Raw genomic sequence first — 15,605 nt, 5'->3', positions numbered from 1 at the left:
GTTCTGCATTACAGAAATTTTATAATAATGACAGTTTATGACTAAATATCAATGTGAAACTGGCTTATGCTTCCAATGTAACCATAGCTGGAATCCATTTTTGTTTATACTGGGTGTGACAGTCAGAATTCATGCCACCCACATATATAAACATTCCCTTTTAGAGAGAATTAGAACTGGCAAAATATTTAAATAAAAATTCCACCTAAACATCTTCAATTGAAGGAGAAAAAATAGTTCCCAGCACATATAACCAACAATACATAAGATAATCTATTTTAATAAAGGGAGAATTATTCATTATCAAGCACATCTTAGGGAAAGAAAACAGGTTTGGTCAGAAAAAATATAAGCACATCTGAAAAGCAAATTACATGACAATGAAATACCTTGCCCTACTAAATCATTTCTTCCATTTATACCTCATATCATTTATACTAACTTATAAAATAGTAGTTTATAATTGTCAAGTGTACTGTTACATTGTAAAACTAGTAACTTAATGGAAACATCCTCAAATTGTTTTTTGTTTTTTTTTTTAAAGATTTTATTTATTTATTTGACAGAGAGAGACACAGTGAGAGAGGGAACACAAGCAGGGGGAGTGGGAGAGGGAGAAGCAGGCTTCCCGCGGAGCAGGGAGCCCGATGTGGGGCTCGATCCCAGGACCCTGGGATCATGACCTGAGCCGAAGGCAGACGCTTAACGACTGAGCCACCCAGGCGCCCCTCAAATTGTTTTTTATAAAGAGTTCACTCACCTGGTATCGATCAACCATAAGAAATGCATAGGATTCTGAAAGTTCTTTATCTAAACGACCATCAAACTTCAGTTCTCTTCGCTTTTCTGTGAACTAAACAAAATTAAATCTTTAACAACTCCTTAGTATGTGATTATGTCTCTCAAGCTAAGAGCTTCAGTAATTTTATTCCTAAGAAATCCAAATGTAACCAAAGTAGAAATTATCTTTTCTCTCCCTGTAATTTCTGTGCTTCAATTTTTTCCTCATTATAACTAGCTCTTTACCTCATAATAATCAAATAAGCATCTAGTGTTTATCAATTTTAACTAAATCTCTATTAAAATTTTACCACATTCCAACTCTCCCACAGATTTTTAAGTTCATGTTTTAGTTACCTTTGGATCTCTCACTTTACTTAACATGATGCACTGCATACAGTAGGTGGTTTAATAAATCTCTGCTGAATGATCAACTTTTGGACTATAAACTCAATTAGGACACGGAAAAGGTTCCATTTCTTTTTTTTTTTAAGATTTTTTTTTTAAAGATTTTATTTATTTATTTGAGAGAGAGAATGAGATAGAGAGCATGAGAGGGGGGAGGGTCAGAGAGAGAGGCAGACTCCCTGCTGAGCAGGGAGCCCGACGTGGGACTCGATCCCGGGACTCCAGGATCATGACCTGAGCCGAAGGCAGTCGCTTAACCAACTGAGCCACCCAGGCGCCTAAGGTTCCATTTCTTTAAAACTATAGTCTCAATGCCAACTATGTAAGACATGTTCCTTACATATTGCCAGGATAAAAAAGCAACTTTGTCTAAGTATAACTAAACTGCAAGTCACTGACTTTCACTTTTACATACAAGCAAACAGATATACATTCAAAATATGGAGCTCACATCTAATAGATTTATATGCAGTATTCAAGTAATTACTGATGTTCAGTAATATGATTAATCATTAGACTAAATTTTCATATAAAATTAATAAATAACCCCTATCATACCATGAAACCACATCAAACCATCAAGGTTTTAATTTTCTTGGGGAGCCAGTAACTTCACGGATTCTCTCAAAATTCAATTCTGGTAGCACTGGGTTAACCAACTCAGAAAAGTACATAATTAATAGTATTTCATGTGCACTAGGAAGCAATAAACACATAAAATATTTCTAAACATCTCATTTATATCATCTCAAAATATGCACTCTGGCTTTTCCTAAAAATATTCTAATTTGTACATGAAACTTAATACTCTTTACATTTTTTCACTAAGAATTTCTACTAGCGATATTAAGAGCATTCAACTACTAAGCAATAACTGGGGAAAAAATTAAGCATAGTCTAAAAAATACATACATTTGATTACCTTAATTATCTTCCAATTTAGACATAATATAGATTATAGATTTAATTAATATGCACTTAAAAGAGCAAAGGGCCTTATAAGTTTATAATTAAGCCATTATACAGTAAGCTATTCCTATGCTTAAGATTCATTTTTAATAAGTTATTTTACATAATTGAACATTAATTTATCCAAACAAATAGTGCTATATCAACAATACTTTGAAGAAAAAAGATGTCATTTAAAACTTGTTTTCCTTTCCATAATTTGGCTTTCCTAAAAACTAGCGTTTTTAAAGAAAAGGAACATAAAACAACTTCCAGGCTATTAACTGGTTCTGAAGAATCTTACAATAAGCACAATTTAAAATATACCTCCTTAATTGACATACAATAAATTGCATGTCCTAAAAAAGTAAAATAAAAAAAATAAAACATACCTCCTTTTCCAAAAGTTCATTATGTATCAAGCAAGCACGTTTGTAGTTAAAATTTGTTACTGAGGTTGGTTCAAGGTAAGATGAATGGAGAATATTTAGAACATCTTCAAATTCTCGAGAGCCTGGAGTTAATGGCTGAAAAAGTGCTAAAACAAACAAAAAAATTAATTTTAACATGATTCCATCTCAAATATAGTCTCTTAAATTTTGTGGGTTTAATGTAACTTTTAAGTGAAGTTGAAAAGTCATCAAGGCTATCTTATTTTGTGATATTCAAAAGAGACACTTATTAATTCACTGAAGAAAAATTACAGTTGCCTACATTGACCAGTTCCTTCAGCAATGAGCATTTGACATTACAGATTTGGACAAGAGGTTACGATTTTGCAAAAACTTAAGAATGCTACATTAGACAACATAAGAAAGAACCTGTGCGTATCCTCAACTTTTCTCCACTCCTATCTTATGTTACACTGAAATAGTATGTCTAGGACCATTTCCTTCAGCAAACTAAATGCTTACAGCATAAGTGAATGTATAAAAACATTTAAGACACTTAGGTGTCTATAAAATTATTCTATTTGGTTTTTAGTACTAAAATTAGAATAAAATATGCTAATTCCGTTGCCTTCTTGTATTACCAACATAAAGTAGTAGAACATTTATTATGAAAGCTTAGTGAAATGGAAAGATGTAGAGCTTTGGAGTCAAGCCTGGACACAAATAACAAATCTAGCATTTATTAACTTTGTGGGAGAGCCTGGGTAAATCAACCAAAAATAAGCTCAGTTCTCCAATCTGTAAAAAACTATAGTTATCCTAATAACCACTAAATTCTACATTCCACACATGAGACAACACATGGAAAAAGCTCTAAGCACAGCATCCAGTATAAAGACAATGAAATTGTTTATCCCCCCTACAACTTTCCACACCCCCATTTAATTTTTAAAATACTTAAAAGTCAAATATCCAATTTGTTTTTGGACCAGTGGACTACTGGTCTAATAATTTCAAATTTCCACTTTATGCATGAAATAGTTTAACTTACTAATAAATTTCAAAAGTCTACACATATAAATGTTCCCTAAGCCAAAAAAGGAACCACTTATATTTCACTGTATATAGAAGTATCCATAGAACTTATGTTATACTGTATTACCTTAACTTCTTTTGAGATTTTATTTCTGAAGAGAATAAATGTCACAGTCAAAACAGTTTTAGGCTACTACTAAAAACAGTGTTCTGCTTGTACATTCTTAAAGATACTAGAGAGCAGCTGTTTACTGCAGTTTCTATACATGGTGTTAGGTTTTGAAGGACATGATTTCAAATGACATATCCATCCATCCATTTACCACACTATGTATATATTACAAAAGTGTCTGTAGGGGCGCCTGGGTGGCTCAGTCGTTAAACGTCTGCCTTCGGCTCAGGTCATGATCCCAGGGTCCTGGGATCAAGTCCCACATCGGGCTCCCTACTCAGCGGGGAGCCTGCTTCTCCCTCTCCCTTTGCCTGCCGCTCTGCCTACTTGTGCTCTCTCCCTATCTCTCTGTCAAATAAATAAATAAAATCTTTAAAAAAAAAAAAGTGTCTGTAAAAATGTAACATTCAATAACAAAGGTTATATAAATGGTTCCTACTACTTTGTGATCCCACACTAAAAGAAACAAAGCCAACATAGTTATGATGCAATAGACACTAACTAGGGGTAAGCGGGGGGGGGGGAAAAATCACTCAAAAGAACATACTATTAAATACAAAATGTGTCCTATAATCAAATTTGTAGATGAATATACTCAATAATCTATTGATTGTTAAGGTCCACAAGAGCAAGAACTGCATCTGCTTTGTTCATTACTCTTATCTTTATCATATGCCAGTAGCTAGAACTGTGAGCACTGGCCCCAAGTAAGTTGAATAACTACGTAAGTTAGTAAAGAAAATAATAAACTTTGTCAAAGATTTTTTTAAAACTGAATACAAATATATTCTACAACTACCAAAGCATCATCGCTATCATTTTAAGTCTTACAAATTCACCAATTCAGTAATATGTAAAACAAAATGAAAGCTTAAAAGAGGAAGAAATACACCCTCATTCAAATCTGTTATACAGAATGTGGTAGGAAAAAACATCTTTGTGACTGTTCCCAACTAAGTTGGGAAAAACTTGGCAAGGAAAACAGCATGTGGAATAGTCCTTATAGGCTTTCACATCCAAAATGGGTTAGGTAGGATTTTAAAAATTGGGTTTTATGCAGGACTGATTTTTGTTCCTAACAAAGTGACTTCAGACATCTAAAATGGCTCTGCCCAAAAGTACCATATGGCATTAAACTTCTATGAAATTTTATACGCCTAAATTATTTTCCTTAGTTAAGCTGTCCAACACTATTCCCACCACTGATTTAATCATAAATGAAAAATTAAATCATTTTAATTTATATAGAAATTAACATTCCAATTCTCAGAGAAGTACTAAACAGTTGTTTTATTCCAAAGTATGTCCTATAGTCACGTCAAATGTACTCAAGTAGACTGCCAGGGGGGAAAAATTATAGATGAAAATATAGAAAAAATGCCTATGTCCAAGGTATTTCCTATTTCAAATGACTCCGTTGGCTTTACTACTTAGGCCAGTTATAATTTTTTCCCCTCCCAGTTATCATTTCTACAAAAATAATGTTGTAACTATTTTTAAGGATTTCAAGTCAATGTGCTGGTATTAATTAGAAATTTAACAAGTTTATGTTCTGAATGTACATTCCCAAGTTGCCTATTTTGTACTTAATAATCCTCTTAACACTGAACATCCTTTGATCACTTCTCTTAAAGAAAAAAAACGTATGTACCATAATCTTAATTATGGGTCATTATTTGAGGCAATAATAAACAACCCTGTGATTATCCAAATGGGGGATAGAACATCTTATATATAGTAATTATTTCACTTAATAAAGTATCCAATATATTTTTCTCTGGATTCTGACAATTACTGAGTCTAATCATTAGCGGGTCATTATTACTATTCAGATACTATACTGTTTACATGCATTATCTCATTTAATCATTAAAACCATCCTATGAAGTTCAATTATACCCATTTCACAAATGAACCTAACAGCTAACAGCTAATGTGGCCCAAGGTTACATAGTTAATGAATAAATAGGGCAGGTAGAATTCAAATTCAGGCCGCCTAGCTCCAAATCTTGTATCCTGAGCTCTAAGTAAAAGAAAAGATTTATGTATGTGTATACAAGAGCTGAAACTAATCATTACAGAGCTGGAAAAATAAAATCATTTCCTTTTTAGACCAAGAATTATACAGAATGCTTAGACACAAGAAATTAGGTATAAAAGGAAAAGAACTTGATGTCCAGGATTATGCTCTTTATAGCTTATGTGGCTTCTATAAAATCTCTTTTCTCATTTTAATGCATTTAACAGGGCCAAAAGCCATCATACACTTTTTTGATTTATAAAGGATAACAGAAGTAACAATAGTTCTTCCACACATTGAAAAACATAATTTTGGGCGCCTGAGTGGCTCAGATGGTTAAGCGTCTGCCTTCGGCTCAGATCATGATCCCAGGGTCCTGGGATCGAGTGCTGCATCGGGCTTCCTGCTCCTTGGGAGCCTGCTTCTCCCTCTGTTTCTGTCTCTCATGAATAAATAAATAAAATCTTTAAAAAAAAAAAAGAAAAACATAATTTTGCTTATTTGCAGGATTTCTATCAAATACACGTAAGATACATGGCTAATGAGTTGACTTTTGTCAATTCACAATGTTCCTTACTGACAAAATTGATTATAGATGTTTTATGGGACTGAAGAGCAGATTTAGAAAGACACAGGAGATTTATAATTCAGACAAGGAAAAGGATTGTATCACAGAATTAGAACTAGAATTCAGGTCTCCTGACTTCATATTATCCATGCTATTATTGAGTATCTTTTTTATAACCGGTAGCATACAAAAAATTTAGGGGCGCCTGGGTGGCTCAGTCGTTAAGCAACTGCCTTGGGCTCAGGTCATTGTCCCAGGGTCCTAGGATCGAGCCCCACGTCGGGCTCCCTGCTCAGTGGGGAGCCTTTCTCCCTCTTCCACTCCCCCTATTTGTGCTTTCTTTCTCGTTGTGTCTGTCAAATAAATAAAAATCTTTAAAAAAAAAATTCAATTTAATGTTATATTTAAGCAGTTGGAATAGACATAAAATTTAGGTCATGAAACAGCTTGGTTCCTTAGTCAAAGGAACATTTTTTTCAATTTTACCAATTTACTTAATTCAATGCCATGTATTAAGATGTGTATATGTAAAAGAAAACCAAAAAAATCATATCAACATATATGTAAAAACAAACTAACTTTTAAAATAAAAGACCACTGTTACCAAAACATACAAATAAGACAATGTGAACTACACATTCCAATTTAAAGTAACTAATTCATGGAAGAAAAGGAAATAGCCAAGAGCGGGCTATGGATCATGTGTGTTCTGCAATTCTCTGAATCCATCTCTCTGATGTCTACTGGTATTGATTAAAATACAACAAATATCCATGTTCCAATAATTTACTTGAAAGACTTTAAAAATCATTTTTCTTCAGTCTAATAAAATTGCTACAGACATAATACTTTAGGAATGGCGGTTTCATCTCTATATAAAGACTGAACATAGTGGGGTGCCTAGTGGTTCAGTCAGTTAAGCGTCTGCCTTTGGCTCAGGTCATGATCCTGAGGTCCTGGGATCAACCCCAGCATAGGGCTCCCTGCTCAGTAGGAAGTCTGCTTTTCCCTCTCCCTCTGCCCCTCCCCTACCCACTGGTGCTCTCTAATAAATAAAATCTTTACATAAATAAATAGAACATAGGGCAGAATCAAGAATGAATATGCTGGCAGGGACTAGAGCGACAAGTACAAATATGAAACTATTGACTTTTTCTGGCCTGGGGAACAAGTCAAAGAAAATTTTACTTCTATTACTTAGAATGTATATACACCTATCAAATGTTTATACGGATGACAGGATTGTGCCAATACTTCCCTGTTTATTTCTATGCAGGGAGATCTATGGTACTTAGAACCCAATCATCCATATACAACTACTGAAACACCATGCAAATATCCTCAAAGAAGACTTTGCCCCAAAGCCTTCAAAAAGACAATTACAAATTTTTGGGAAAAGATGGGTGTTAGGGAGGAGAATTAGCCATTAATTCTGCTGGACTAGACCAGTATAGATGCAGGTACATGAGTAGCCTTGTGCCCTACATAAAACATTAACAGTAAACATTTTCCGGAAAGTGAATCATCACTATTTCATTCCCAAGAACTTTGGAGGGAAAAATTGTATCAAATTACCAATTTTAATTTGCGTTTAGACTTATAGTATTAGATTTTAAAGTAAAAAAAGGCAAAAGTGAAACATCTACTGACAAAATGCAATTGTACAATTTGGTTAAATGTCAAAACAGTGCCTCTTTACACTATAGAAAATAGCCCAGCCAATAAACACCACAACATACATCAAAGAGTAAATTTTACTCTTCCAGTCAATAGTTACATCACTTAATCTGTCAGTACTGATTAAATGTGTTAATTTCATAATGAACATAAGTTCTGAATCTCAAAATACCCCAGAGATGAAGATATACTAAATATTTCTAAATGTTACAGAGGGTAAAAAAATTTTTACTAGATCAGATCAAAAGCTAACAAAAACACTTAGATTACAAAGAAAGAAGTCTTGTTGCAGTTTGAGTAGTGGTAAGTACTATACACTTACCAGCTGTAAGTTCAAATTCCAACTCTATCTTTTACTAGCTGTATGACCTTGAACAAGTTATCTGACTTCTCATTACTTCGGTTTCCTCATCTGTAAAATGGGAATAATACCTACTACATGGAATTGTTGAGATTCAGTTAATATGTGTAAAGTGCTTTAAACAATGCCTCCAACTTACTGATAAGCACTATAAAGTGTTTGCCAATATTATTAATTAGAATGGCAGTATTCTGGATGTTATGCTATTGTCAATACCAAAAAAATAACTTGGGAGTCAGGAAGTTATACTCACGTAGTATTTAAGGTACCAAAAATAGTCAAGTCATAATGTTAAATTTCACTGGAAAAGCACAGTCACAAGCAAAGGTCTGCCATATTAAAATATGAATGCAAAATAATCTTTGATACTGAAAGGTTCAGAGGTATCTACTGAAAATGATCTAAAATTCATGATAAAAGACTCAGATGACCACAACTAGTATCTAGCCAAATCCTGTACATAAAGTGATACCTTTCAAGAGATGATTTGGGGATGAACTGTGAAACTAGCAGCACCTGCCATACTATTTCTGAATAAAGCATTTTTTTAAATTATGAAGACTTCAATTTTTCTATTAAATTCTATCACCAAACACTATCTTCCTTCAGCTTGGACAGGATAAAGTCCATGGTGGTAAAATAGCTGAAGTTTTAAAAACTCTATTTAAATTGTTACTGCATCATTTGCACAACTGCCGCTTAGTGCATAAATTATTTTCACTAAACATGAAAAAAGTCCAGTGTGTTTTATTTTCCTTACCTATAACCTCCCTGACAAGACAAAAGTTGACAACCTTTTGCCTCTAAGTGAAAATAGAAAACATAAATTTTCCCCAAGGAGCATGAGACTCAGGGGAGAAAGCAACTAGGTTTTAGATTTCCTAATTCCTCAATTATATTCACTTCTAGTGTGTTCAAATAAAGCCTATTGTACAGTAACCTCTGGATTTACCTAATTAAAAAAACCACATGTAAACACAGTGCCTCTCAACATTTCCTGGTGACTTCCCTAGTGGCAAACCAAACTATGAGGATTTCTACAACAATATTCTGGTCCTATCAAAAGTTAAAAGATGGTAAATCCATGGTTTAAGATGTACCATAAACCGTATTCTTGGGCACTTAAAAGAGGAAAAAAAGGAAAACAAAAAAAATGGACCTCAAAATTTTATCAAGCTAGGAACAATTTGAAAAAAGTTCAATCTCCTACCTCTTTACCACAGCCCACCTGAATGTACTTCCAACCTACTCTCTGCCAATTGGTAATTTAGGATGAGCAGCTAAATTTCCTCATACAGACTATACATCTTAACCAAATAAACCAAAGAATTGACAGCCCTGACCTTTACAAGTATCCTCTTGAACTCTAAAATACATTAATTCGCTTAAAAGGTATTTCTAGAAACATTTCCTCATGCTAGTGGACAAAGATAACTTCATTTTTGTCAACATCATTTCTCACACCAAGGATTTCCTTGGCTTTGTCATGGAAATAGAAATTAACAGTTTGACTTCATTAGTATCTTACTGATAAAAGGCTCTAACAATTTCAGTTGTGCAAATGGAGATACGCACATGGAAAAAAGAAGCTCATGCTTAATTCAAGATTCCAAGTCTTTACTAAGATTTAAATTACAAACTAAAAAGCGTTCTGCAAAAAAAAAAAATCCCTATAATTTTCCAAAAAGTAAATCATGAAAAACTAAACCACGCAGTAAAACAAAAAAACTTTAAATTTAGACTAAATCCAGAATATCCCAAATCACTGGATAGTCAAAAATAGTGTAATAGAAAACGGTAATACTAATTTTGATCTCCATTAGAAATGTGTCATAAAATAGCATTAAGTTTTAAACAGGTAAAAGTAGTTCATGTAACTGTTCCTAAATTGGTTCCAAAATCTAGACTGGCCTTTTTAAAAAACAAAACAAAAACTCTAAAGTTCTCTCGTCTGCAAGATCAAGTTGGTGACACTTGGGCATAAGCTAACTTCTGTTTTTTTCCATAGGGAAATTACTGCACCAAGAACCTACCTTCCCATTCTTCTCAAATACAAGAGAAAACATACTAAAGTTTGGATTTAAAGAGAGAGACCTATTTAACCTAACGCTTCAAAAACAAGGGGAAAACTCTACATGGAAATGAAGTGTGATGGAAAATACCAGTGTGCATGGATCACATCTAATGGAGGTTTCTAAACAAGGGGGAGACGCTGACATCGAGCAAATTCCAAGTAGACACTTAGAGCTGAAGAATTTCCAAAGGGAGAAGCACTTGTGGTCCTCTGAACGCAATGGCCTTGGAGAAAGCCCCAGAATCCATGGCCACGGGCTATTTCCACAGTGAGACTTGTCAGAAGCATCCTTAGGAGGACACACCAGCTTCTGTGCCTTCAGGGGCTGGGAGGGAGGGGCGCCGAGCTCCATCTTTCCTCTCTGGGAGCTGCAGCCTTACGGACAAGCTTCAAACCTGAGCTACTTCCAACTTCCACGGGGACAGGGGAGCAGCGGAGCGTGGTTCCACCGCTTTCCTCTCGCACCAGGCGCAGCAGTTGGGTGGCCGTGATAGTGAGGGGAGAGGCGGCTGGCGCTGCATGCGTGTTTACGTGTCTCGGATGGGTGTGGGAAGAAGAGACAGAGAGGTTCTAATGAAAAGATGGAGGGGGAGAGAAAGAGGGGTTGGGGAAGAGGGGAAGCACCACCTTTCTTTTCTCTGCTCTTCCTGGGGATCTGAAAACTCCTCCTAACGGGTCTTTCGGGCTCTTCCGGGCCTTTGAGGAGAGCGGCTGCGCCCGCCTCAGACGAGTCCTGAGGCTGCTCGTGGCTGACGCTCGGGGCGGCCGAGGCCGCAGCGGTCTCCTCAGGCCCGGCGCCGCCGCCGGGCTCCGCGATGCTGAGGCCGCCGCCGCCGCCGCCGCCGCCATTTTGTGGGGAGGACTCAAGCTCCGGAAGCGCCTGCTTCATCTCGTCGTCTCCGCCGCCGCCACTTTCCCAGCTCGCATCCGTCGGCGGAGAGGCCTCCGTCTCCCCAGCAGTCGCCATCGCGCCGGCGTGACGAGCTCCGGGAAGCTTCTGCCGGCAAGGTCGGCGGGGGTGGGGGGAAGGGGCGGCGGGCCGGCCTCGCCACCAAGCTGCTCTCAGCCCACCCACCCCCTTCCCCCCGTGGCCGCGAGCCGCGGTCCCGGCCCAGCAGCCTCTCGGAGGCCCAAAGCTGGCGCCCCAACCGTGCCGCCCGTCCCAGGTGCCGCTCCTCGCTCGGACAGTTCTTCTGCCGGCCCCGCCACTCAACGTGCTCGCGTCGGGGCCGGGAGGGGGCGGGCTCGCCGCGGGCCGCTGCGCCAATGAGGGCGCGGCGCCCGCCTCCGCGGGTGCAGATAGACGGCGCAGGGGGGCGGAGCCTCGGGGCGCCCGAGCCCGCCAAAAGGGGCGACGGCAACGCCCTGCCAATACCTCGACGCCGCGGACCGCTTCGGAGTGGGTAGAACTTAAGGCGAACTGCAAGTTCGGCTGTGACGGCTCCCGGCCCGCGGTGCAGGGGAGGGAGGTGCGCCTGGACCGGTCCCGCGAGCCCAGGCGTCGCCTATGATAATAATATAACACCTATCTCCGCGCACGAGTTTCCTCCACCAAAAGAGGAGTCAAGAAATGGATGCAGGAGGAACCCAGCTCTGTGAAATATTTACGTGCATATGTGGACCTGGAGAGGAGATAAGACAATGGACTACAGCGAAAACAACCTGAAAGCCTCCGGGCCCCACCATCTGCCTTTCCCACCGGATCTTGCATCTTTACATTTTCCCTGTCCCCTTTGATCTTAAAGGGTTAGAACCAGTGGCATGTCTCCAGCCAGCAATTCCTGGGATCCTTTTTTTTTTTTTTTAAGACTTTTTTAATTTAAGACAGACTGAGTGAACATGAGCAGGGGGGAGGGGCAGAAGCAGTGTGCCCGCTGAGCAGGGAGCCCGTCGCGGGGCTCGAGCCCAGGACTCTGGGATCATGACCTGAGCCGAAAGCAGCCGCTTAACCGACTGAGCCACCCCGGAACCTCCAATACCTGGGATTCTTTAATGTGACCTCACAGCCTAGTGTTAACAAAATTTGGTTCTGGGGAGCTTAAAGGGAGGGTGGGGGTTGCTGGCTTCTAGACCTTTTTCCTTTGGTGTTTTGAGTTTTCCTGTGTCGAGTATATATGAAAGAAAAATCTAAAAGTTTATCGCCACATTAAAAGATACACAGCAGAGCGCCTGGGTGGCTCAGTTGGTTAAGCGACTGCCTTCGGCTTAGGTCATGATCCTGGAGTCCCTGGATCGAGTCCCGCATGGGGCTCCCTGCTCGGCAGGGAGTCTGCTTGGTCCTCTGACCCTATCCCCTCTCATGTGTTCTCTCTCTCTCATTCCCTCTCTCTCAAATAAATAAATAAAATCTTTTAAAAAAAATAAATAAATAAAAGATATACAGCAGATGGGGCGCCTGGGTGGCTCAGTCGTTAAGCGTCTGCCTTCGGCTCAGGTCATGATCCCAGGGTTCTGGTATCGAGCCCCGCATCGGGCTGCCTGCTCCGCGGGAAGCCTGCTTCTCCCTCTCCCCCTCCCCCTGCTTGTGTTCCCTCTCTCACTGTCTCTCTCTCTCTGTTGAAAAATAAATAAAATCTTTAAAAAAAAAAAAGATATACAGCAGGTGGTCGCTCTCCCTTAAAACAATTTGTCAAGTGGAAGGCGTTTTAAATACTTGATGCTAACTAAATTGAAACTACTATCATGGGTTATCTTGAGTACAGACAGTATTCACAGGGTGCTTTCTGTACGCCAGGCACTGGACAAAGCAGTATACGTACTGTATCTCCATTTAATCCTCACAACAGCAGATATCAGGAAGATCTATTATGCACAATTTAAGTAAGTGTTGCAAGACATTGAACAATTTAAGTTAATAAAATCAGAATTTGAAGCAAGGTCTATTTAACTCCGACATAGAGTACTTGCACTTCGCTGTTTTTCTAAGACTTAATCTTCACAGCAGGACTGCACCTTTTATGAATTTTGTGGATGAAGAAATGAGGATAGATATTTTGCTCCAAGCAGCAGGATCAGGTTTGGGACCCAGATCTCCATTTTCAAACTCCAGCTGTCTCCCAAGGAGTTGACTGACCAAACCTATATAATTATAAAAAAACCCTAGGCCTTATGCCACGTGGGTACTACTTAAAGAGCATTCCCCAAGGGCAAGAGGAAAGTTGGATTCCTATGTCCTGTATTAAATAACATCCCAGCTAATATGGAAAACCTAATCAAGCTTGGCCAATCTATTTGCATCAGCTCAGTAAATCACAGGAAAGGGAGTTTCAAACAATCACTAATAAATAATAAATAAAATAACTAATAAATAAAAAAATATATTTTTTATTAAATAGTTAATGTAAAAACCTTTTTAAATACTGATGAAAACACTAGGGGCTATGTTGAGACAAAATACATTATTATTATTTTTTAAAAGATTTTATTTATTTATTTGACAGAGACACAGCGAGAGAGGGAACACAAGCAGGGGGAGTGGGAGAGGGAGAAGCAGGCTTCCCGTGGAGCAGGGAGCCCAATGCGCGGGGCTCGATCCCAGGACCCTGGGATCATGACCTGAGCCGAAGGCAGACGCTTAACAACTGAGCCACCCAGGTGCCCCAAAATACTACATTATTTTAAGTTAAAAGTAACCTTTTTAATTTGGGGAAAGAGACTTTACTTAATATAAAAGAGGCTGCAGAAGATCAGAAGAAACTCAGATGTTGAGGTCTCCAGATGGTAACTCTTTTTTGTTGGTTCATTAAAGGCATCCATACAAGCTCATTTTTATCAGATTAAAAGATAAATAGGAACTAATTGCACGCTGGTGCCATTACTCAACTAACAGCCTTTTGTCATTTGCTCAGCAAAAGCCAACTTTACCTGAAAAGTAGAAACCCTTAGGCTATGAATAAAGCAAATATACAGGTTGTTGGTAGAGTACCTAAAACTTAGGCCAGAGAAACCATTTCTACAGAGATTGAATCTTAAATTTTGTGAGGACAAAAATTTTTTCCATTCCAAATAATTTATTTAAAAAATTTTTTTTAATGAATTTATCATTATACCTTATAAGGTACAAAAAATTGGGAAGCTCTAACATAATTTTAACTATTCAATTATTATAGATAGAAAAAGTTTTAGGTTTAGCTGGATCGCATTACTAATATTCAATATTAAAAATATTTTTTAATTGCTTATTGGGAGCTAAGCACTGCTATGTGCTGAGGATGTAACTGAAGCAAATGGGTATGGTTACCTCCTTCATGTTTACAGATCAGTGGGGAATATATGTAAAATTAGGATCTATGGTGATGGCTAAGTAGAGACAAAGAATCAGCTACAAGAAAGGGATAGAGGGGGCATAAATTTGCTAAATCCTACCTATCTCAGGAAAACTAACAATAAGACAGGTTATCCATATGTGTATTTCTATATGCATGTATATAGATGTCAAGTATATATATTTGGCAGAGGTGGGAGAATGCAAGGAGGGGAGCCACAACAGATGTACATGGTTCTGAAGTAAGGGCTACCAACGGTTAAAAGTATAAAACCTATGTTGTCCCCTACCCACAGTAATGAACAAAACAATAACACAAAGAACATCAGAGAACAATATGAGACAGTATATAATTAAATATTCAGGGACTATAATCACCTTTTAAAACTTGGAAACAGGGCACCTGGGTAGCTCAGATGGTTAAGTGTCTGCCTTTGGCTCAGGTAATGATCCCAGAGTCCTGGGATCAAGTCCTGCATCGGGCTCCCTGCTCCTTGGGAGCCTGCTTCTCCCTCTGCCTCTCTCTCTCTCTCTCTGTCTCTCATGAATAAATAAATAAAATCTTAAAAAAAAAAACTTGGAGGGCGCCTGGGTGGCTCAGTCGTTGAGCATCTGCCTTCGGCTCAGGTCATGATCCCAGGGTCCTGGGATCCAGCCCTGCGTCGGGCTCCCTGCTCCGCGGGAAGCCTGCTTCTCCCTCTCCCACTCCCCCTGCTTGTGTTCCCTCTCTTGCTGTGTCTCTCTCTGTCAAATAAATAAATAAAATCTTTAAAAAAAAAAAGACAGTGGCCCAAGATCACATTGCCACCAGTAAGAGTTAACATTTATTGAGCACTTGCTATGTGCCAAGCACTGGTATAAAAGTTTTACATGTATTATTGCATTAATCCCCACAAAACGTACTAA

At 38.4% G+C, this 15,605-nt stretch overlaps 1 protein-coding gene across 7 annotated transcripts in view; it reads right to left on the bottom strand.

Annotated features, from left to right (window-relative positions):
* TASOR (transcription activation suppressor) overlaps window positions 1–11,624 on the bottom strand; it is a 53,015-nt gene extending 41,391 nt beyond the window's left edge. For all 7 annotated transcript variants that reach the window (XM_021695097.1, XM_044921408.1, XM_021695099.1 and 4 more), the window contains exons 1-3: window positions 11,063–11,624; window positions 2,529–2,674; window positions 761–853 (exon numbers count right to left, since the gene is read on the bottom strand). In XM_021695097.1, coding sequence (XP_021550772.1) covers window positions 761–853; window positions 2,529–2,674; window positions 11,063–11,402 — 579 coding nt within the window. In that variant the 5' untranslated portion in view covers window positions 11,403–11,624. The remainder of the gene's footprint in view (window positions 1–760; window positions 854–2,528; window positions 2,675–11,062) is intronic.
* Window positions 11,625–15,605: the final 3,981 nt, after the last annotated feature.

The sequence above is a fragment of the Neomonachus schauinslandi genome, chromosome 1 (assembly GCF_002201575.2).
Source record: "Neomonachus schauinslandi chromosome 1, ASM220157v2, whole genome shotgun sequence".
NCBI classification, from domain to species: Eukaryota; Metazoa; Chordata; class Mammalia; order Carnivora; family Phocidae; genus Neomonachus; species Neomonachus schauinslandi.
This window is presented reverse-complemented; position numbering and strand designations above follow the sequence as displayed.